The sequence below is a fragment of the Gymnoscopelus microlampas genome (assembly GCF_963454915.1).
Source record: "Gymnoscopelus microlampas genome assembly, chromosome: 11".
Taxonomy (NCBI): domain Eukaryota; kingdom Metazoa; phylum Chordata; class Actinopteri; order Myctophiformes; family Myctophidae; genus Gymnoscopelus; species Gymnoscopelus microlampas.
The window spans coordinates 44,436,806-44,461,639 of NC_139948.1; the positions used below are offsets into that span (position 1 = coordinate 44,436,806).

General features: G+C 44.6%; 1 protein-coding gene across 1 annotated transcript in view; it reads left to right on the plus strand.

Moving 5' to 3' along the window:
* The first annotated feature begins 2,041 nt into the window (after positions 1-2,041).
* Positions 2,042-24,834, plus strand: part of LOC311056278 (uncharacterized protein) — a 31,539-nt gene continuing 8,746 nt past the window's right edge. The window contains exons 1-4 of the mRNA XM_084072782.1: positions 2,042-2,297; positions 14,566-17,350; positions 18,133-19,248; positions 20,562-21,433. Of these exons, the coding sequence (XP_083928908.1) occupies positions 14,796-17,350; positions 18,133-19,248; positions 20,562-21,433 (4,543 nt within the window). The 5' untranslated portion in view covers positions 2,042-2,297; positions 14,566-14,795. The remainder of the gene's footprint in view (positions 2,298-14,565; positions 17,351-18,132; positions 19,249-20,561; positions 21,434-24,834) is intronic.

A 24,834-nucleotide genomic window follows, 5' to 3' on the forward strand; every position in this document is an offset into this window, starting at 1 on the left:
GAGAACATCCAGCCACTAGATGTCACTCGACGGCTATAGATTTGCCTAGAAAAGAACAGATCTACAAGCATAACAACGCATGCGATGCAATGCGTTTGATAGCTATTAGATCTGTGCTTTTTCTGGCAGAGCGACACCGTCGCACGGACGCAGTATAATCCTCTTGCGCATGATGACGCGCAGAGTTTGCGTCTGGAGGCAGGCAGGAAAAGTGTTGCCATGTCCGCTTATTATAAGCGACTTTGGGCTTGTTTTTCTGTGACATTGCTTGTAAATATTGGTTAGTTGCGGTTTTCGTTTTTTTGGGCTTGTTTCTAAAGTGAAGTTGCTTATTTGGGCTTGTTTCCTATTGTTGTTTAAGTGTTTCTCAAACATTTTCATCCAAATTAATATGTATTTGTCTGCGGACCCCCATCTGAAAATATTTTCTGCCAGGGAAAAAATAGTTTAAAAAAGAAAAAAATAGCAGATCCATAAGCTCACAAGTTCACAACAACGCTGTGAGCTTGTAGGTCGGCTATTTTCAAATAGCCAATGTGTATGGCGAAGGGCTCGCTTCATTTGGGCTTGTTTTCATAGACCTGGTTGCCCTCAACCATAGAGAAAACCTACAGGGATGCCCCCTTAGTCAAGCTGGTCCAGGGACTCTGTGCACAGGGGCGTAGCACCAAATTATGGGCCCTGGGGACAAAGATTCACTGTGGGCCCCCCTATGATTGTTTTTCTTTAAAAAATACTTTTTTTTAGGCCCCCTTTACCTGGGGCCCTAGTAACTGTGTCCCCACTCACTTAAAGAACGCTACCTGACATACTGGAAAGAGACAACCCAAAACCAAAGCAAAATGGAATGCTATCTAGCACTATAAAGAGAATATACATTGGCAGAGTACCTGCAGCACGGTGAACGACCCAAAACTAAGGAAAGCCTTCACTAGGTAGGCTACAGACTCAATGAACACAGCCTTGCAACAGAGAAAGGCCGCCACAGACAGACCCAGCTCCTAAGGGAAGACAGACTATGCACCCACTGCACACAAAATGTGGTGGAAACAGAGCTATACTTTCTAATTCTAACCACCTGCTCACTATACCAAGACACACATACTTCCCACAGATTACATACACCCAAAGTAAGTTTGAAAACATGACCAACGACAAAACACTCCCATACTGGGAGAAATACAACAATGTGCAAACACTGTACACAGCAGCAAGATTTGTGAACTGTAAAAGAAGAAGTTAGCCAATGGAACCACGACCACCCTAAGGACTACTAACCGATGTCCAGCACTATCTGTACCGAGTGGACCTTTAGAGTAGACCTACTGCACATATAAACACTGTATGTACAAAGTAGACCTCTAGACCTACTGCACATATAAACACTGTATGTACAAAGTAGACCTCTAGACCTACTGCACATATAAACACTGTATGTACAAAGTGGACCTCTAGAGTAGACCTACTGCACATATAAACACTGTATGTACAAAGTAGACCTCTAGACCTACTGCACATATAAACACTGTATGTACAAAGTAGACCTCTAGACCTACTGCACATATAAACACTATATGTACAGATAGACCTCTAGACATATTGTAGGCCTACATATAAACATCATCTGTACAGAGTAGACCTAGACCTACTGCACATATAAACACTATCTAAACAGACTAGACCTCTAGACCTACTCTACATATAAACCGAGCCGCTACCTTTAAACACATTTTAAATCTGAGGCTTTTTTTGTATACTATTTAAATAGTTTTGAGAAAAAATGCTGCTAATTGTCCCAAAGTGACTGCAAAAGATTGCTGCTATTTGTCTCAAAAAGCTTCATACCCTGTATATAACGACGCAATGTGACATAGCTCCGTTAACACAATGCTGTACCCCCTCCAACTCGTTCTACTTTCCCAATTTTCTTAAAGTGTTTTTATTATATTTTGACACTTGCTTTGGCAATGTAAACGTATGTTTTCTCATGCCAATAAAGCTCCTTTGAATTGAAGTGAATTGAAATAGTTGCTTGTTTCTCGCCAAACCTGGCAACGCTGGAGGCAGGAAGTGTGTTTGTTGAATCGGGAGGTTGGAGAGAGAGAGAGAGAGAAAAAAAAGCGGAGGACCATCATCATAAAGTCGGAGGTTGTTGATTTCGGAGGGGAGGAAAAAAAATAAATAAAAAAATAAAGCATGATGTCTAATACGTGAAGTTGCAAGATCGAGGGTTGCATTACATCCACTTCTTCGTGCATCATCGTTCATCCTGCGGGGCGCAGAGGCCAAATGAGGAGGTGAGTTGGAATTCGTGAAGGAAAAAAAAAATCGACTTTTTACAGAAAGCAGCCGAGGAGGGTTTTCCATCAATGGGGGCCGTCCAGCGTTATTTGTCCAGATCTTTGTGTGGGTCCGGGCTAGGCTAGGCTAGGCTAGCCTTGCTAATGAAGCTAACCCGTGCTGTGGTTATTATTTTTGATTACTTTAAAAAAAAAATGCATATATGTTTTTTTCATGAATCTAAAAGGTTTGACGTTCTGATATTCCGTGCTCATATGTAGTTTAGTATTCCCTATGTTGTCCTTAATATGATTCTAAATGTTGCTTATGGGACTTCCGTTTTCGCCTCCTTTTTTTTAGCATCGTGGGGGGTAGCTAGCTAGTTAGCTGCTAATGCTAGGTAGGCCGTGGAGCCTGCGAGCTCCCGTTCTCTCTTTTTTTTTTGTTGTCCGCGTTTATTGCATTGACGCGATGCGGGTGCGGCTGAAATATCTGCCTTTTTAGCAACGGCTGGTATGGAATAATATAACCTAGTCTTTGTGTTAAACATTTCTCCATGGGTAAGTTCAGTTGGTTGGGTCTGCTCTGCCTCTGCTGCGGGGCTCAAGATAACGAGCCGGGGAGGCTAACAATGCTAGTTATCCCAGTTAGCATGGTGGTGGTGGGGGAAAATGGCTCGCGCGAGCCGGTTCCAACGGAAAATGGCTCTGGCTCTCGAGCTGCGCGGCGGCACAGCTCGAGAGCCATTTTCCGTTGGAACCGAGGAGGAGACGGTTAGGTGGGCTTCAGTAGAAGTGGGCAGAGAGGCCGAACACCTCGTTTTATGGCACGAATATTTAATGGTTGTGCACACAAACAATCTGTATTTGCAAAATGCAAGCTCGCAGTTTTTTCCTTCTTGCAAAAGAAAATCCTAAAAATGTTACCCTTTATCGGGTCCGCTCGATTTGTTATGTCAAGTCTCTTTCTCCCACCGGCTTTAAAAATGCTTTTAATTATGCCTTTTCGACGAAAATACGTGTTTTCAAGTCACGTTGCCGCGTTGTGCCGTTGAAAATCGTGTCTTTTTACTGCTGTTTAGAACGTTTTTAGATGTTTTTGTCTTGCGACGAGTGACTGACGACGTCGCACGGGGGAGTCAGTCGGCTGAAGGAAATGTCGGCGGCGGCGGTAAAAGGAGCCCCGCTTTTGTCCTGGTGAATCCATGCTGGGATGAAGCAGCCCGGGCCAAGGTCACCGCTTTTTGCACCATATCTACGTTTAAAACTGGCCAAAGCAAACACGGCATCGTGGACATATGCGTGCTAATCTTCCCATTTCCCACACTGCAAATTATGAACGGTTGTCGAAACGTTGAAGCCGGTGTATATCTTCAAAACAATGCATGTGTAAACAGAGAGGGGGTCGGGGGTGTTTTCCGTGTTGCATGATGGCCATGCAGGGGAATTTTATGGGCAAACCAGGTTATTCCTACAGATTTGATCACCATAGACACAGTTTTGCATGCTGAGACGTCTTAGAAAAAAATCCATAGATTGTAGTGAATGCCTTTCTGCTGTTTTTGTTTGAGCGAAATGGTTTGTTTACATTACTCTTGGCCCTGAGCTCTGCAGAAGGAAAAGAAAGTTGCAAGGAAAAAAGTGAAAGGATTGTGATTGGTCGTTTGCTAGGGTCCTGGTTCAAATCTGCTTCTGAATGAACAGCTTGATGTGAAAAGTGCTTTGTATTTGATCTGTTGGCATTTTGTTTTTACAGAATATTTACTTGGTTGCTCTTTGCACAACTCTTTCCTCTCTAGTCTTTACACAATTTAGTGGAGGTGGAAAGAAAGCAGTAATAACACCACGTTTCTATAAATATGTCTACTACTCTACAGCTTTTGTAAATTATACAGCCAATTACACAATTTCTGTATGGGACTTTCTTTTCACTCAAATATCTATGTTTAACAGGGTAATCCAAACAAGTATATGGATGCATTGTGGTCATCTTTAGTGTCATGGTGCCTTTGCTTCTCATAGTCATTCATTTAGAAGACTTCCTTTACTGTTCAGAAAGGAAACGTGTGCTCACTCAACAAGGACTGACTTTTGTTTTTGTAATGTGCTTCTGAATAAACCACAGAGGACAGTTCAGTCATTGTTGAAAACCCATGTCTTTGTGCTGTTACTGACATGGTCAGGTTGTAATGTAGTCCCTTTTTTATGTATTTTGCATGCACTGCTTCCGTTATTGTACCTCTTATTTCAGAGCAGTGCTGATGAAAGGATTTGCTGACATCTGAGGGAAAAAATGATTGACTGTTGCTGATTACCAAATCAAGTGCACATTTCACCCCTCAAGGCCCATGAAATCAGCAAAATATCAGTTCAGCTCATATTTTGTTCCTTGTTGAATTCTGCTCCTGTAAACTTCAGCTAGTGGAACGTGACACTCATACTGCCTGGCCAGGGTTATGGGACACACATACTCGACTATATCCATGCTAAACACGGCATGTTGAATACATACATCCTTCCAGTGTCCCCCAGTTCAGTTGGAAAGTCCATTCAGGTAGAGGCGTAATGTTAGGTGTAGTAAATGTATAACTGTCATGGGAGAGGGGCTGAATTACAAGCAGTAGTGACCTATGAAGGACACTATGTAGGCCAGGGCATTGTAGGGAGGATTCTCACCAAGCCACTGCTGTGTTTAGCAAGCCAGAAGTGTGCTAATGTTACTAGTAGGAATAATCATGTTAATATATTTTCCTGTTACAGCTCTGCAGATATGTCTTAAGATGACGCTACTAAGTTCTCTGTAGTCAGCAGTGTTGTCTAGACTTTCAGTGGTCACTATAGGCCTAATTCAAAATGCTTGCCAGCTGCCAGGGTCTAAAACCTGCCTTCTGGGCAGTTTTTCCTCAGAAGTACCCCTCACAGGTTGCAGGGCAGTGGGGTGATCCCTGTAGATTGTGGAGTTTAGCCCTAATGACTCGCATTGGGTCAGCCTGAGAGATTGCCTGAGATCTGGCTCATATTTGTTGTTCTCTGCTGAAGCCAGACTGTGTGGTGTAAGGCAGTGTTTTGTTTGTGCTCCGATCAACCATAGCATTCGGACTCTGTTTTAGCCAGGGAGCCTGATAGTGTTTGCTGTGCTCCACTAGCTTAGACTCTTTAGTGAGGGAGGCCATGTCTTCAAGTGCTGGACCCCACTGACAAGTCTGCACACTCTGTTTCAGCCTGTGTGTGAGGGATTGAGGTGGGTACTAGGAGTATGAATAATCCACTATGAGTGAACCAAAAAATTAAAAACAAATATTATATAAATCCTTTAAATATTATATTTAATTGTTCCTCATACAATACTGTACTCTTCTACATGCTTGTTTTGTTTTTACAGCGACCATCAACACCTCTCAGACTGGATGTACAGTAATTAGTTATTAATTAAGTGCTTGGTTCTAATAAGGAATGCACACTGCTTTTTCTATAAAAGCAATGTAATGCAGACATGTGCCATTAGCAATGGATTCTTAAGTGAAGTTGATGTGCCAGGCTTTTGGTCTCTGATGGAGTATGAACCATCCTACTCGGTCAAGAGCTGCAGTTTTGCTGGAGAGAAATCTGCGACCAAATGTGTATATTGGAGTATAACTCCAAAGGCAGAGGATGGGTGGCTTTGTAGTGTATATAAATCCCAGTTAAGTTTCGCTTTTTTTGTTTGGAAGGCCTTGGCTTTTAAAATAAACAAAAAGCTTAGCTGTGAAACCATAGCTGATAAAGAGACAACTAGGAAACCATTTCTAGAAAGACAAATGACTAATTTCATTTTCAGAACACTATTTGCCATTTATGCTATTGTCTGCTCGTGGCATTGAAGTGCACTAGTTGTGCAACATACAAGTTGATGACTTTTGTGCGTCCAAGGCAAGTGATGTGCGTTGCAGTGTTCTATAAATATAACGTCATGCTATGGTTAACCATGGATAACCAACAACATTCCCAAGTGCTGTTTTGCAAAACAATGACCAAATGCACTGCAGATCATTTGTTCAACTTGCAATCTATCGCATGATTGGAATCATCGGTATTACTAATAAAAATGTAAAGCAATTAAAAGCATGTATTTTACATCGGAAAAATATTGGATATCTAAAGTCACACATCTGAGTGTGAATGGACATTACGCTCGTGTATTTTACTATTAAAGGAATATCTCATCCAAGAATGAGAATCATTTCACCCAGTTGAAAGACAGTAGACACAGATAGAATGTCTTTGTCCACAAAACACACAGCAGCTTTCTGCAAAACGACTGAAGACAATAGTGACCGGTCCTTTGAGTCTTCAGTTCTTTTGACTCTTAAAGGAAAATAATGACAACGTTACTTCATGCAGCATAACCCAAGATTTCTGGAGCCAAAACGATTGCACTGTGATTGGAAAAGACCTAGATTTCACCATTATGTATGTGGAGAATGTCATTTTGTTACCCAAGTTGAGTTTTAAACCCATTAAGACCTGGAACGCATCTGTGTCACTTTACATTTCTTTGGCTATTCAAAAATAGCAGATATACAAGCTCATAGCGCGGCACAGAGTGCCGCGCTATGAGCTTGTAGATCTGCTATTTTTGAAAAATCTTGAAACTTTTTTTTAATAGATTTTTTTCAAAGAACTGTTAGGATTTAGAAAACATTTTTAAGAATCGCCTCAGGTCTTAATGGTTAAGGCAGCATTTACTGCCGGGCCGCATGCCACCCCCCAACAGCTCCAGCTGCAAGGAGCTGTGTTTGCAAACCCCATGAGTTGTTTTGTGGACAAAGGAACTATCTTGTTGTGTTTCTACTGGCATGATGGTGAGCAAAATGGCACGAGTTGCATCTTTTTAGGCGAACTATTCCTTTAAAACCCTTTAAACCGGGAAAGCATCTGTGTCATTTTAGAATTTTGCGTTGGCTATTCAAAAATAGCAGATGTACAAGCTCACAGCATGTATATCTGCTATTTGTGAACATTTTTGAAAAATCTTGAAAGTGTGCGAACGATTGATTTTATAAGGCATTTGTAAAATCGGTCTTAACTCTTAATGGGTTAATGTTACTTACTGGTCCAATGAGATGGCTGAGAATACACAGTTTAAGCTACTAGTTGTCCTGTAGATATCCTCATCAGCTCACCTATGAACTACAGCCGGGACTCCAGCAATTTCTATCCACTGGCCTCTTTAGGAAATAGCCTCTGGGCCTGATGTTGGTGTGTTGAGGATTTTTACCTTTACCTTTTTACCCTAATTTGTCAAGGTGTAGATCTGATGTATAACAGCACCACATTGTTTGATGTATGTATCCTGATCAAGTATCCCTTTATGCTGATGTTAATTATGATACTGTATGATCAGTGTGTATGTATGTGGCCCCATTAACCACGAGGACATGAATCTAAATGGCAGTAGTTTGGTCCAGATAGTGTCTAGGTAGGTAGGGTAGGGCCCCAAGGCACATTAAACACAGCTGTACACACACACCCCCCAAAAAGGACTGGAATCTGATTTTTCCCCCCTCTTTTCCTCCCCCTCCTCTCCCTCTGTCTTTCAGTTTGTTTAGGAAGATGGTTTTCCAAGCGGTCTTACGTGTATTTACACTAATGTTGAAATGTCTCTCATAACGTTCTCAAAGACAGCATCTTCCATGTGTGTATGTTGAGGGCTGTAGGAACAAACCTAGTCCTTTTTGGAAGTCAGTCAAAAAAACCAATGTCGGGGGAAACTCGGTCGCTATTCATTCCTGTGTTACCATGCAAAGGAAAGCGTGTTCCAATATTGCTGCTCAATTGTTAAAGCATGGATGGATGGCAGTGTTGCAGGTTCCATTCCCGATCCAGCTCATTGTGCTCCACGATGGAGCACGGCACCAGTTAGTCTCCGTTCCCACTGGGCCACCAATATATAAATGTATACACTCTTCTGATACGAGTCTTATATGAGCATCCACCAAAATGATGGAATACGTAGTGATAGTAGTTAATCCTCATTTGTGTGTGCCCAAATGGTTTATCTCACAAAATTCAGGACAGACAGTGTGATGTGTCTTTAATATTGTATTGCGTTACTTGGACTTGGTTGTGTGTGCCGGTGTGGCGCACCGGAAATGGCAGATCTACAAGCTCGTTGTGAGTATGAATCAGGCAGATTTATACTTAAAATAGTACGGTTTGTTTTCACTTTACTGTGAATATTAGTTGACTTGGCTGTTTGTTTAGGGTAGACAAATTGTGTGATGTCTTATATGACTAAAGACCTTCCTGTAAGAACATCTTATGCACAAAAACAAAAGAAATCTAAAGTCAGTGTGCAGATTCATGGAATAATGATATAGAAACAGTAACTTGTTGCAGCGTACTAGAAAGAACCCCAGACATAGTTGTGCTATGAAGTCAAAATGTGTAATGTATATTATTCTGTAAAATCAGTGGTGGTGTTCTACTGTGTTGAGAATGTCTCTCAGTGTTGTGTTTGTGAAACTGTGTGACTGTCTTCCTACTTGCCAACCCACTGTTCATCAGGATCTGACGGTGTGTGTGCTTCTAGGCCTCTGCATCGAGCCCACCATTTTCTCCACCGCCAATCAAAATCTCTTCCACACCTTTTTTTTCCCCTCGCCCCTCTCCTCCTCCCCTTCTCCTTTGAACGCCTCAGGCATTTCCCCCCCCTCTCCATTTACCCCCCTCATGCTCAACCTGGGCAGTCTACCTCGCCTTTCTCTGTCTCTTCTCTCATTGCCCGTTTTCTTCTTCTCTCCTCATTTCTTCTCTTCCCCATCTCGGTCTCTGTAGAGCTTTCTTTCTTTTTCTCTTTCATCCTCCCGCTTCCCTCCAGCTCCCCATAAACCCCCCCCCCCAGAAATCCACCCCTCTCTCTCTCCAGGTCCCCCATTTTGTCTCGGGTCTTTCTGCTCCTTTTCTATCACCACATCTCCCTAAGTTATCACATCTTCTCTTCTTTCCTTGGCTCCCATTGTTTTTTCCCTGTCTCACCCATTTCTTTATTTCTTTATATCTAACCTATGTTATCAGCCTTTCTCCTGTCTTTTTCAACTTCCTTCTCTCCCCTTCTTATTTTTGCATTTATTTCCCTTTCTCTACCCAGTTTGTGGTTTCTTTTCTGTTTCCCCCCCTTTTACCTGTCTTCCCCTTTTCCATCTTTCTTTCTCTCGCTCTGTCACACTATGTGCCCTTGCTCCTCACTCACACCCTATATACCCCCTCTTTTTCCTCCCTCTCTTTTTCCCTCTTACACTACCCTATTTCTCCTCCCCCTCTCTCACATGTACCCTCTTTCTCATCTTTCGCCTCCCCCACGTACCATCTCTCTCTCTCTCTCTCTCTCTCTCTCTGTCGGTCTGTCTGTCTCTCACTCTCTCCCACTCTCTCCGTTAGCCAGTGAATTCATTAGGGCCTGGTCAGTGTAAACAACAGCTGAGGGGACAAGCCTAGCGGAAATGCTATGTTTCAGTGACGTTGGGCCCCATCTGGCAGAGCTCTACCCTGCTCCACTCCTTGATTGACTTGATGAGACTGCTAGCCAGTCCAGATGGCCTGCTGGGCCCGCAGAACGGAACAGAGGAGGGGGGGGGGGCAGCGTTTGGGGGTAGAGGGGGTTGTCAGGGGGTAATGGTGTCTATGCTGTGTACCCTAATACCTGCCTGGAGGGCTTTTGTGGCATTTTGAGACTGCTTAGAATTGGGACTCGGGTACCAGCCCTTAGTGTGTGTGTGTGTGTGTGTGTGTGTGTGTGTGTGTGTGTGTGTGTGTTGGGGTGGCGCTGGCATTCCTACTACTTTGACCCAGAGAGCACAGCTGTCCTGTGGTCTAGAGAACCTCAATACGTAACAATTTTAAATGCGTTGCCGTCAAGTACTATTTTAATTATAGAATTTGTAATGCGTGCATGTGTCGCTGGGACGATTTTAGGCATAGTGTAATCCATCCCAGATTAGCTGCTCAGTATTCTAACAGTAGCCCAGTCATTATAATCACCCAAACCCCTAGCTTGCTCATAATCTGATTACTTTCACTAGTTGTATAAGGGCGGAGGTGAAGCCTCTGCCTCCATTATGCCGCTGTGTGCCGTGCCGTGCTGCTGCAGTCAGGCCAGACACCAGTGTGTGTGTGTGTGTATGTGTGTGTGTGTGTGTGTGGATGTATGTTCCATCAGGGCGGGGGAGGGGTGACAGAGGCAGGAAATGGAATTTTTTCATTTACCGTCTACGGGGGCCCACTGAGTTCCAAAATATACCACTCACTGTTGACTGTTTCACCTGTCAGCCATCATTTAAAATGTTGTTTTTTAAAATACCTGAACGTGCTACGTGACATTTTACTAGCCAAAGCCCACATCCACCATTTGTTTGGTGGGTGGTTGATGTTAATGTTTGATCCTTTAACCATAACCTCCACATTTCTAAGAGCCTGTTTGTGGTCAAAATGTGACGCAAATCAACATCTCTACCTGTCCCTTCTCTGTCTACCCTTTTTTCTGAATGTGTAGAAGCGTTCTGGTTAGCCTATTGTTTGTGTGTGTGTGTGGGTGGGGGTGTGTGTGTGTGTGTGTGTGTGTGTAGTCCAAACAGGGTAGGTGGGAGTGTGTGTGTGGGTGGATCCTCCCTCAGCCCCTCTGCAGAGGTGCCACAGAGTCACGTGTCCACAGGAACAAACAGTGGTGTGTCAATATTAGACCACCATGCTAGAAGCAGCAGCCTGCTGATGGTCAGCCCTTCAGCACCCAGGATAGATGGAGATGTATGGCTGACTGTCACCATGCAGGAGAGATGTTTTTAAATGGATTCATTCACCAGACGCCTGATAGATCACCTGCAGTTTACAGTGTGATTCTAGTGTTATTTGTCAGGAAATGATAAGGGTCTTTAATAAAAGACGCAAGATACTTGCTGAATTCAATCTTCACAAATTGGCTGGCCTAAATTGAATGTATCAGTTGATATAGTGAGATAGACTACTTGGTCACGAGCGATGAGCCAAATGCAAAATTCTTAAATGAAAATGTTCTTTAAAAGCTACAAGTTTTGCTTTCAGAATGTATTTAATTCAAATATATGTGTATGTATTAAAAACACTGTTAACATTCGTACTGTTGGGTCTTAATTTTATCTGAAAAAAATCCCCAACTAAGTAAATAAAGTATTACATTTAATTGTAACAGATTGAGGCAAAATTTCATAAACTTGAGGTTTTCCATGGTACACACATACAAGTAACCATATTTGCTCTTTACAATTAAGATTGCATTAGCTGCTTTTGGACTTATTGTGAACAAATGTTGATAATAAAAACTGTGTGTATACTGTATATATATTTTAAAGCCACATAAATGCGGAAAGCTCCTTTTCCTACAGCCCGATAACAAGTGCAATGACTGACGTGCCTACACTTGTCTCTTCTGCTTAACACTTTAAGACCGGGAAAGCATCATTTGTGTAATTTCTAAGATTTCTTTGGGCTATTAAAAAATAGCACATATACTGCTATTTTTTTGAAAAATCGTGAAAATGTGTGCAAATCTTTGAATATCTATGTTTCCATAGCAAACATTTTGAACTCTGTTACATCTTCTTGGGGGGTCCCTGGAACAAAATATCTTTGAGATGGGGGGTCTGCGGCCAAAATTCATATAATTTTGGGGGTCCTTGACATGAAAATGTTTGAGAGCCACTGGTTATAGCAACATATTGTGGGATTCCCCAGAAACAAAGATTTGAGTTACAAATGTTTGCTTTGAAAAATATATATATTCAAAGATTTGCTCAAATTTTTTGATTGATCAAAAATAGCAGATCTACAAGCTCATAGCGTGGCACCGAGTGCCGCGTATGAGTAGCCAAAGAAATCTTACAATGACACACGGATGCGCTCCCGGTCTTAAAGGGTTAATTGGCGTGCTCTGTAATTGTCTTTGGGGGCCATAGGACTGAAGAGCAGATATGATATGTACCGATATGGCTCAAAGGCCTAAACTATGAAGACCACCAAGCATCAGCCAGTGAGGAGGAACAGTCTGGAGATCCTCTCCTGAAAATTCACATAGAATAATCCAATGCGAACGGCAAATGCAGTTCTGGAGCACGCAGATGCGATATCAAGTAATTAACAAATTAAAGACGTGTTAAGATGCTGATTCATCAGTCGTGAATCCGTGTCAGCTTTCACGGTTGAGTGCCGGCCGCATGCAGGTCAATTGCATAAACTCCGACTTAAAGAAATGAGAGCGAAAAAGGCTTGGCAAGAACTTTACATAAATGTTCAGAATTTGTTTTTTTTTATCAGAGCTCTGAAACATTTGTCTCATCCTTAATCAACACTTGTGACTGTAGAAATATAGATCACTTGGAGTGATCAGTGGCAGCACTTGGCTCTAAAAGGATCCCTGGCTAATAAGCCAAATATGCCTTAATACATTATAATTGCCCTCTATGTAAATCTTTGCAATTTTTTTAATTTTATTTTATAAATAGTTCATCTTTTAGTCAAGAGGGACAATGCCCGTCGCAAGTTGATCATATGTCCGTGTGTGGTCCAGCCCTATGGAATGTGCTAATAAAAATGTTTTTAAATTTGTTTTGATGCTCATATTAACCAGTACTAGTAGCAGTAGGCAGTATTAAGTAGTTTTTTATTGAGACATGCTAATAACATTCCATAGGGCTGGACCCACACATGGACAAATGACATCATCAACTTGCGAGTTGATGATCATCTTTTACTCATCCCCCTTGAGTAAAAGATGAACTATTTATAGAATAAATAAAATATGTTTTTTTATTTTAGTTATAGACGGAAATTTGAATTTATTAAGGCTCATTAGCCAGGGATCCTTTTAATGTAATTTGTCATGGTTGTACCTAAAGAAGTAATGAGTTATTCAGGGAGCATGAAGTAACGTGTTTTTTATTTGAATTTATTGGTCAGTATCCATTTTAAAACGTACTTGATTTATTTGTCAGATTTTAAATACTGTTTTTCTGTTTAAATTAATGGTAATGTATGCTTCTTGAAGTAAGGTTATTAATCCCAAAGAGATATTACATTTCATTGCTAATTTAATTAGTTACAGTATTAGTGGTGTTGTGGACCCGCATATCACAAAACGTATTGTCTGCACCTAAAGAACTAGCTAAAGTGTTGTTTGTTTTCCTTGGTAATCTAATTCAAATTCAAAACAATTATTATTAGAATAATGAATACAATACGTTTTACATTCTATCACTGCTGTAAATTTGAATGACACTACCTCTGTTGATGCCTTTTAACACAGCAGTGGTTTGCTGAAAGCCGTCTCCCTCTTTTTTTTCTCTGCCCCCCGCCCCACCCCTCTCCTCTTTCTTTACACTATCAACAAAGGTGTGCCACAGCAGGGTGGTAAAAACACTCTTAAACAATGTGACTAATGCAGTGGGTGGGGTTTTCTTAAAGTCAATAGGAAGAGTTTGTTCCAAAGTAAGGGCTCTATACTGTTGGTGGTTTTGTGAGGGTGAATGTTATCTGGTACTTTTGTCTTGCATACATTTCAGAAGTCTTGAATGGTGATGCTCAAGTGCTGATTTGCTTTTTCTTTAAATGCGTATAAAGTGATTTGGAATTGACCTTTCATTATGTAAATTCTATTATGACATTAGTATATTTTAATTACTTTAAATGTCTAGTGGCTTGATGGTGTTAATACATTTGAATATTACCGCAGTCACTTTAAATCCAGTCACTTGATTGGATTTAAAGGACCATACCGGAATCAGTCTCGTCTTTGTTCATTCACAGCTTGGGCGTTATAGCCTTACATACAAACAGACATTTCCTCTATTTTTAGATTTTGCAACTAAAAACATAACTTTGACCAAAAATAACCACGCAAGATAGTTAAATGTCTGCAGGTTCAGTTTCAAAGATAATTGTTTGGCCTTTCTGCTGTATTTGGATAGGTCAGTGTAGACCGACAGGTAGAAAGGTTGAAGACGGAGAGGGGATGACATGCAGTATTATAGTGCCTTGGGTCTAACTCAAACCAGGGTCAGCTGCAGGAAGTACTGTATAGCCTTATTTAAGTGATATGCACTCTTTCTCTGTGAGAACCACCTTTCATACCATACTGAGGTTAATGGAATCCAATAGCTTTCTCAAAAATCTAACGCAGTAACGCACCACTGGTATGGTTAACTACTTAACATTACTGCCGTATTTGCATTAATGTCATAGTACTAACATATTTTCTTTGTTTTCCCTTGTGTTTTCACAGAGCTTCCTCATTGGCTGGTGTGACCCCAGGCCCTCCTCCTGCCTGCCAGGAAGGGCACTGATTCGCTGAAGTTGTGTTCACCACTCCTGAGAGACAATGGCTACTACAACACACAGCTGAAGAGCTAAGCCCCCAGTCTTTATTCCCTCCCCCTCCCCTCCATCTCCTAGATATCACTGTTCATCATTGCGTGACTGTGATTTCTCCTTCCCGATTCCATTTGGAGTACTATGGCAATGCATGATATGAGTCGAGCCAAGGGTGTCCCCTGTAAAGAGTGTGATATGGTTTGTCCGAGTACTCCAAGTCTACTAGAGCATATGAAAGCACATTACCAGCAAGAAGAGAGTGGACGTTTTGAATGCGAACAGTGTGGAAGAATCTTCAAGCACGCAGGCAGTTTAGCTAACCACAAGAAATCTCATGAAGTTGGTTCTTTCCAGTGTCCAGTGTGTACCCGTACCCTTCCTAACGCAGTTGCTTTAAAGAACCATCTGCGTATCCATACATTGTCCCCTAGTAGCGCACAAACCGAAGAAGAGACCGAAGAGGTAGTTGAAGAGGCAGGCCACGAGGAGAGGGAATATAGTACCCTAGCCCAGGACCTCTCAGACGGCTTTGGGCGCACTCATTTGAACAATAGTGGCATGGGCCATAGTGTCCTGCAAAACCACGAAACAGAAGAACACCAACATAAGAAAGGCTCCCCTGGATCCGACGACGCGTGGGACAGGCCATTCAAGTGTGACCAGTGTGACCGAACCTACCGGCACCACGGTAGCCTGGTGAACCACAAGAAGTGCCACCAGCAAGGAACATTTAAGTGCTCTGTGTGTTTCAAACAGTTCAGCAACCTGGCGGCCCTCAACGGCCACGAGCGCACCCACTCCAAGTTCAAGCCCCCTGGGGCGTCCATGGTGAGCAGCAACAGCAGCCTCCACAACTCGGTGCGCAGCAGCCATTCAAACGACGACAACTGCTTCTGCCACCTGTGCCAAGTATCTCTGCCCAGCAAGGCCGACTTCCAGGAGCACATCGTGCTGCACAACGCTGCCTCATCCTCCCTAGGCTTGACCCGCAGCTTTCCTGGCATCATGCCCCACAACCTGAGTGCTGTTCGCTCCCCGGCGTACACTCCCGCCCTGGGCGACCCCCTGCCGCTACCGCCTCTGCCCAGTGAGAAGAGGGGCCCCTACGACCCCATGCTGGGCCCACCTGTTAACAATCCCATATACACATGTGCGTACTGTGGTGCGGGCCACCCCGACCTGGAGAGCCTTAAGGTCCACTACCTGACTCACGACCCGCACCCAGGCTCCCATGGACAGGACGGCTCCATCTTGACCTCAGACGGGCTCGGTTCTGGATCCCAGGGCTCTGTGTCCTCCCCCTCTGGAGGCAGAGTACCGCAGGACGGCTCCCCTGACGATGGCGAGCGACGTTTTAAATGTGGCGAATGTGGCAAGAGTTACCGCCACGCAGGCAGCCTGGTCAACCACAAGCGCTCCCATCAGACGGGCCACTACCAGTGTACCATCTGCTGTAAGCAATACCCCCACCTGGCGGCACTACATAGCCACCTGCGTAGCCACAAAGGGCGCCCCTCCAACCAGATCGGCAGTGACGGCAATGACTGGCTGTCCTCTGAGCCACTCACTCTCGACTCACAGCAGAGCTACGTCCAGGAGGGCAGTGGTGCGACCACTCCCATATCGTTGCCTGGGAACCTGGGAGATGCTGCCCACTTTGTGCCAGACGGTGGCCACAGCAGTGGCCTGGACTCTTTGGAGTTTCATGACCGCTTCGATGGCAGCTCACTGTCGCAGAGCAACTCTGCACATCGACAGGCTGACAGGCACATGTGTGCAGACTGTGGTGAGATGTACGGTGACATATCTGGCATTAAATCCCACATGTGCCCGCGACGTGGCCAGCAGCAGCAACAAGGCAACATGTCCAACGGGTATATGGCCAATAACCTGAACTACCATAGCCCGGGAGGAACGGCGCTGCCCTCTGGAAGTTCCAGCAGCATGAAGGAAGGCAGCAGTCAGCGCCAGTACTCTCAGAGTGCAGGGAAGAGGATGAGCGCCAACGACAAAGATGAAGAGGACGACGGGGAGGTCTACCAGTGCTCAGTGTGTGGCAACCACTATGCCAGCCTCCGGGCCCTTAGGAGCCATCTGCGCAGCCACGCAAACAACCCCTCAGCGCCTGGCCAGCCCAACGTGACGCCGGACTGGAGGATGATCTGCTCCACTTGTGGACAGAGCTTCTCCAGGAAGCAGGATCTGCTGAACCATCAGCTGGTCCACGGCCCCCAGAGACCGGATGGCCAGGCCCAGGCCCAGGGCCTGGCCGACGGCACACCCAATGGAAATGACAAGATGGATGGTCGTAACCACATCTGCGTTGACTGTGGTATGTTCTTTGCCGACCGTCACCACCTAATCACCCACCTTTGCCCCGGCAAGAACCGTGCTGGCACTCTGAGCAAGCAGGGCATTAATGGAGCCAAGGGGATGTCTGGAGGAGACGGGGTCAGCGGTGGGGTAGCCGGGGGCAGCCGTGACATGGGCGGTGACGGGCGGAGATCCATGGACCAGGGTGGTGACAGGCCCCACAAGTGTGACCAGTGTGGTAGAGGGTACAGGCACCCCTGCTCCCTGCTGAACCACAAGAAATCCCACAAGACCGGGGTGTTCCGCTGCCTTGTGTGCCAGAAACGGTATTACAACCTGCTGGCACTGAAGAATCACCAGAGAACCCACTTTGACCTGAAGAGGTAAGTCTCCAGCTTAGCCTTTTTATTTTAAAGGTTACGGGTGGTGGGTAAAGCTTATACACAACGATTGATATATGTTTAAAGCCCTGTCATTTCTAATCATCTAGCAGTTTTGCTGTTCCATATTACAAGATGTGAAAAATAAAATGTGGAATTATTTAAAAAAAGTTAACGACCCATGGAGAATAATTATATGGCCTGTAATAGCTACACCAAAAGTGCCAAGGATTTAATACTTTGCCATTAAAGTACCTTTAGAGTGGTGGTTCTCAAAGTGGGTCCAGGGACCCCCAGGGGTCCTTGAGGGGACACCAGGGGGTCCCCAGTTAAATCAGTTAATACAGGATCAAAGTCAGTTTAACCAATTAACCAACCTATGTTTTATTTGTCTATTTTCAATCAATCTTATATTAAAATTGGCTTATGGGTACACAAGCAACACAAGCGTAACATCCAGATTTGATTGGCCGAAAATCAAATATATGGTTTAGAAAAATCTTGAGAAATTGTGAAAGATTTAGAATAATTTTGAAAAAGCATTTTATGGTGGTCCCTGGCACAAATTATATTCAGATGGGGATTTGCGGCCAAATACTTATCCATTTACGGGTCCTGTTTGAGAACCACTAGTTTAGAAGGCTGACTTTGACTGACTACAAACGAAAAAGCCCATATGGCATGTGAAATCTCTCTCAGCAACCCATTTGGCACTTAAAAATTCCAGTGTTTTTTAAAGGGGCTTCCTCAATCTTATCTCCATCTCCTTCTACTCCCTACTGCAGGCACAAGTGTGAGGAGTGTGGAAAAGCCTTCAAGATCCAGAAGCAGCTCATCAACCACCTGCGTCTGCATGAGGAGCACCGGGCTAGAGGCCTGATCCGCACTGGCCCCAACGGCTCCCGCTTCCAGCAGCCTGGAACGTCCCAGATGCAGAGCATGAGAGGCGAATCCTCCAAAGGCCACGGAATGGGCGTCAAATATGCTCACCACCCTCAGGGATTCAAGAAGCCCTACTCCACAGCCGGAACCTCCAGGCCCCAGAAATTTGACCAATCCGAGGGTGGCCGTCGGCCCTTCGCCTGTGATGAGTGTGGGAAGACGTACCGCCATGCGGGCAGCTTGGCTAACCACAAGAACCTCCACAAGATCGGGGAGTACCACTGCAACGTGTGTAATTCTACCTACCCCAACCGGTTAGCCATGAAGAACCACCTACGTCTCCACTTCGCCCAGAAGAAGCACAACTGTCAGGAGTGTGGCAAGGGCTTCCGTACGCAGAAGCAGCTCGCCACTCACACCACGGCCGGTCTTTGTAAGGGCCCACAGGGTCCTGGGGCCCAGATGGATTTTGAATGTGACGGCTGCTGTGAAGGATTCGCCACAGCTGATGAGCTCGCAGCCCATGACTGCCCCGCCCAGCATCTGCCGTCATCCTCAGCCTCGGTCAACAGCTCCTCCATAAGCATTGACCGCAGCACGGTGGATCTGGACTCAGACGAGCGGCCCTATGCCTGTGACCTCTGCAGCTGCGCTTACAAACACGCCAGCTCACTGCTGAACCACAAGCACACCCACAAGACGGGCGACTTCCGGTGCAACTTCTGCGACAAGCCTTACACCAACTACATGGCATTGCGCAACCACATGCGCATTCACACACAGCGGAAGAAGCACATCTGCCACACGTGCGGGAAGGCCTTCCGGCTGGCCAGATTCCTGCGCAACCACCAGAAGGTCCACGAGGAGGGCGCCACACCGTTCGGCTGCCCCAGCTGCGGGAAGAGTTTCCAGGGGAGATCCGGCTTGGCCAGGCACCGCTGTGGGGACAACCAGGTAGGCATGGAAGGCAGGAGGAAGTCCGGGCCACCAACGGGAGAGGGCGAAGAGTGTCGGTACACGTGAGTTCACGTCTGTTGTTTGTGCTTCAACGAGTTGAAACCGAACTAGTGGAAGATCAATATAGGTCTCTATATGTCTATTACAGGTATATGATCTCCAATCCGGCTTCCTTGGGACCATTCGCGTGCCGGAATTCGGATTTTTCTGAAGTTTGGACAAATTGAATTAGTGGAGAGAGAACAGATAAGTCAATCCCGTTTGCTTTCAGTTAGCATATATCTCACACTAGTTTTTTTTGGGTTTGTTTTTCTTAGGCTACCTGCAATCAAATATTTGACTATTTAGATGCATTGCTTTCTGTTTTGTTTTCTCTTTACCAAAAAAGAAACAAATTACCGATAATTTGACACCAATTTTCAAGTAGTTATTTTTTGTAGCACGTTTTTGTGTGTTCCTTACACTTGTTATGACTGTAGTGTTTTATGTTTGTGATTGACTGTTGTCTCATGTAGGTGTAATATTGGTATTGCAGGCCAGTGATTCAGAATATAATCTATATTATTACACTTTCAATTTATGGGGCTTATGGCTCTTGAATTTGATCTCTTGATAACAATAAGCCTAAATATCAGGGATGAAGAGGAAGTGTTTGGAGTTAGCTGCACTGCACATGGCATTATTATTCCTCACAGTAAACATTCTGTAGACTGATTATTTTCTTATTTGCTTTTTTTTTTACTGGCCACATGGAACTATGGTACAAATGATTTTAGATGTTTTGGGGCTACAGGCAATATTTAAGCATCACGGTCAAAATTTTGTAAGCGTCAAAAAAAACAAAAAGCCTTGAAAGAGGCTTGTATACTCGTGTTTACCATCTGTGAAAGAAACTGTTTGAAGCTTATGCCCATTTGTGCAGTGCAGGGAGCACCAGATACCTCCTTAGTCCCTTCATGAAAAATCCAGTTGTTTGTCCATAGCTTCTCCCCTATCCCTCCCCCACCCCAACCACCCAACAATCTTCTCCCCTGTGACCTATCTAGAAAACCTAGTTTTAAAAATGGTACACCACTTTATAGCAATCTTGAAAGCTTAAAAAGCCGGATTTCAGATCATATACCTGTATGTGCTAGCTTAGCTACTTACAGTACATAGAGAATCACTAGTTTAGTTTAGTTTTAAATATTTCATCAAAGTGGTAACCAGTAGCTAAAATGAATGATGGTTAGAATAGTGAAAATAAAGGACCATGTTCAGTTGCTAATCTCCCTCCTTTTTTTCCCTCTCGCTTCCATCCTGTATTCCTTCCCTCCTCCCATCCCTTGTCCCCCCCCCCCCCCATTGCTTCTTCTTCCTTTTCATCCCTGCACAGATGTGATCAGTGCGGCCGTGCCTACCGCCATGCCAGCTCCCTCCTGAACCACAAGAACACCCACACCGTCGGCATATACCACTGTGCCGTCTGCCTCAAGACCTACTCCAACCTGCTCGCCCTCAAGAACCACCGCCGCATCCACTCAGAGATACGCCGCCACCGCTGCCACGAATGCGGCAAGGCCTTCCGCGTCTCCTCGCAGCTCTACAACCACCGCCGCGTCCACCAGAAGCAGCGTCAGCTGACCTGCCGCTCCTGCCAGCGCTCCTTCCCCACGCAGGCCAGCTTCCGCCTCCACCTGGAGATCAGCCACGGCCAGACGCCGCAGCCTCGCCAGCCCAGATCCCAGCAGCCTCGGCCAGGGGGCTCCCAGGAGCTGGGCTGGGGCTCGGGCCTGGACCTGACGCTGATGCAGGCGCAGGGCATTGACCCCCACCACCACCACGGCATGGGCAAGAACCGAGGAGGTGGCCGCGGCGGCGGAGCGGTCAAGCCCCACGCGTGCGATCAGTGTGGCCGCGCCTACCGCCACGCCAGCTCTCTGTTGAACCACAAGAACAGCCACAAGACCGGGACCTACTTCTGCAACTCATGTCAGAAGGAGTTCCCCAACCTGATGTCCCTCAAGAACCACCGGCGCATCCACACGGAGCCCAAGCGCTACCAGTGCCCCGAATGCGGAAAGTCGTTCCGCGTGTCCACCCAGCTCATCTGCCACCGTCGCATCCACACCAAGGAGAAGCCCTTCTCCTGCCAGCAGTGTGACAAGCGCTTCTCGTCCAGGTCCAACCTGAGGCACCACATGAAGGTGCACTGGAACAGCTCGTCGGCGCCCCCCTCCATGTCCATGGGCGCGCCCAACTTCCTGGGTATGCCCGGCGGCCCCTTCATATAGGCTACTAAATTTTATCATTCAGGGAGAGGGTGGGGCTTAGCTAGTAAAGGGGCGGGGACGGGGAGCCACTCAAAATGCCAAGGTTTTCTGGAGGTGCCAAAAAAATGTCTTCCTCCTCCTCCGTGTCCTCACTCTCTCCTCTTCCTCATTCTCATTGTCCATGTGTGGCTGGTGTTAGAGGATAGGTGTGTCTGGATGGACAGGTTGCATGGCTTAGACAGACACTGCTGGTCCTGCATGCCACATGCGCACACACACATAAAACACTCACTCAAAACACTCACACAGCAGAGGAGGGAGGACACAAAATGGATACCGTACATATAATAAGGTGGGAGAGATGACTCAAAATGGAGGACAGATATTCACATTCATGCACATCTTGCATTATTTGGCCTATATCGTTACAGTGGCCTATATAAATGGACCCTATTACAAGGTAATTTTCCCCTTGAACTTTTTTCTCAGATTAACCCCCCCAAGTTGAGTAGGATGAACTGACTGACAGGCAGACGGCCAGGCAGAAACAATGTAGTCTTTATAAACCCTCACTACATGGACTGAATCACTGGTACATCTGCCTTGTTTCCTACTGCATGTTGCCACAGTAGAGCCAAGCTCCCAACACCTACTCTCAGCCCAGAGTCACACACATAAAAGCTTGATTCCCGGGACTGAAAACGTGATGCTGCTGAAGTTGGCCCTGCTGTGTGGCCCGTTTCGGTTGCCTGACCATAGTAGGTTGAGCAAGCCTGGCTGTAAAGACTGTTTAAGTCCTGTTGTAGAGACTGACTGACGAATGGACTGACTGACAGGCAGACAGACAGACAGCCGGGCTGAGCAGGCTTGGGGGGGATAAAGCCAGGGAAAATATACCTGTAAGGGCCAGATGGAATCGGGTGGTCGGTTTGTAGTTCTGGAGGTAACAAAAAGTGCAGGCCTGAAACGATGGTTTGGTACTCAAAACCAAGTCATCTTGTCCGTTTTGAATCAAAAGGAGCTGATTGGTGTAATGCTTGAGGTTGCTATTCTGTACTCTCTCCATGCGTCACACAACCACAACCCATGTGTGATGCTGCAACATGATGATGATGATGAAAGTGATGATGAGTTTGCTTTGTTAAAAGCCCTTTTCTTGCGGCCTTCGTTTCAGTTTTAAACCGTTGATAGTTAAAGCAAAAACAAATTCAACCTGGGTCTTTCTATTTGTTTTTGTTTTTTTCTTTCCCACAAGTGTGAGCAAGACATAGCCAGTGTTTCCAGAGCATGTATACATTTGATGGCGACAAAAGAGGGGGTTGTTTTGTTTTCTTAATATTTCTTGATGGGGTTTGAAGAGAGTTGACAACGACCACTGTAGGACTGAATGCAGCAGAGACATATTGCTCTCTTGTCCTTGTCTCTCTCTTTCCCTTTGTGTGGTTTTAACTGTTTTTAACTTGTGTGTGCTCATTACAACACAAAGATGAACTTCAAAGCCTTGTAGCCCACCCCCCCCCATATCCCGGCTGCCTCGTTATGACATCACACTTGTAGAATTTTGCCCCGTCCTCCTCTCTCACACACTGGGTCATTTATTCTCTTCGTATTCGTCCACGTTTATTCTAGACTTAAACTCTGGGCAACATTAGGTGCTGCGAAAGCATTCAAAACCAGCTACAGATGTATAAGGCCAATAGGTTGTGGTTACGCATAGAAAAAGGTGAAAGAAAAAAAGAATTAAAGTTGTTAAAAGTGAAACATGACCATAAAAAAAGAGTAAGGAACATGTATATTATTAGGCCTGTGCCAGCATATTTTGTTTGTTTTATCCTGTATTGTACTCGTAACCCTGACTGTATTATCTACAGTACCTCTTTTATAAGAAAAAAAAAGACAGATCATTGTAGTAATGCATTTATTTATATCATTATTATTATTAACACTTGTAATGGACGGCGCTAGTCTTTAGGATGTGAGTTTAGAAGATGTGTTTGATGTAAAAAGAAAAAACACCCACCTAACCCCCTTGAACCCTTCACCTATAATCCTATCCTTTTCCTGACATGGAGCCAACAAAGATGGACTCCCAAAATGAACACTTGCTCGCTCCGAGGAGACTGTAGTTGAACCGTTTCATGAACCCATTTTAGTTCTGGGTTTGTCACACTTGGGAAAGAAACTGCGTGTGTGTAGGTGTGTGTGTGTGTGTGTGTGTGTGTGTGTGCGTGTCCCCCCCCTTCCCCCTCCCAACCACCACCAGGGAAGAAAAAAAAAAAGTAATGTGTTTTGATTGCAGTACGTACGACTAAGGAACAAACTTATTACAATGATGGAAAGGTTTTTATTTTCTTGCCTTTTTCAGAGTGATGTTGTGACAGTCTCGCTCTGCTGTTCCCCTGGGAGTTTTTTTCCCCCCCTCTTCACCAAGTTTGACTGGACTCTGGTTAAATGTCATTTCCCCTCCGTTCTCCGATTCCACCACAAAATCAAACTCACTGGAAAGGGACGACTTGGTGGAATTAAAAAAAGAAAATACAAAATACTCAATCCACATCATTTGAACCTTTTTTTCCCCCCCTTCCCCGTTGTGTGAAGTTTTTATACTTTTACGGTAACCTCTTGTATTTATTGGTGTTTTTTTCTCCTTTATTTTTTTCTTTCTATTTAATTGCATTTTATTTTTTTTAAATGTTTTGACTATTCGGAAGCCTATGTGTGTGTGAAACACAATGTTCTTGGAGCAGCGGTGCTAGTGAAGTCCAAACCGCCGTCAAGTGACCGTCAAGTGCTTGTAGGAGTTGTGTAATCTAGGACACATATAGAACTGTACATTCTCTCTGCACCTCCACCATCATATGTTTGACTTAGATTCTTTTTCCTGAGTGGACAATTTTCCCGCCTGCATTTCCAGTTGTAGTTTTTAGACAACAGATTTTCTTCTCCTTTATATATTTTTTTGGAACAAAAGTATAACCATTTTTCTTTTTAAGTTCTAACGTTTCTTCCCCTTTTTTCATGCATATGTAATGCTTACTATACACTTTTATAAACTATGTTTTGATAATTCATTTCTTAACAAAAAAAACTTGTCCACATACTATAACCCTTACTGCTGAGTACTGAAAATAAATAGCTGGAAAAAAATAATCCAGAACAGTGTTGTTCATCCATTCTCCTTCCAACTAATCGCACATTTAAATAATTAGTAGAATCAAGAGCAGTGGTTTTCAAAATGTTTGTGTCCAGGGTCAAAATCTCAAGGCAAACCTCTATTCATATCCATGCGAAATGGCGTTATTACTCTGTGAATGTTTATTTGTATTTACTAATGGCAAATAAAGTTAAACATAAGTCTGGCCGTTTCACACGTGGGCAAAATAGCAGATCTACAAG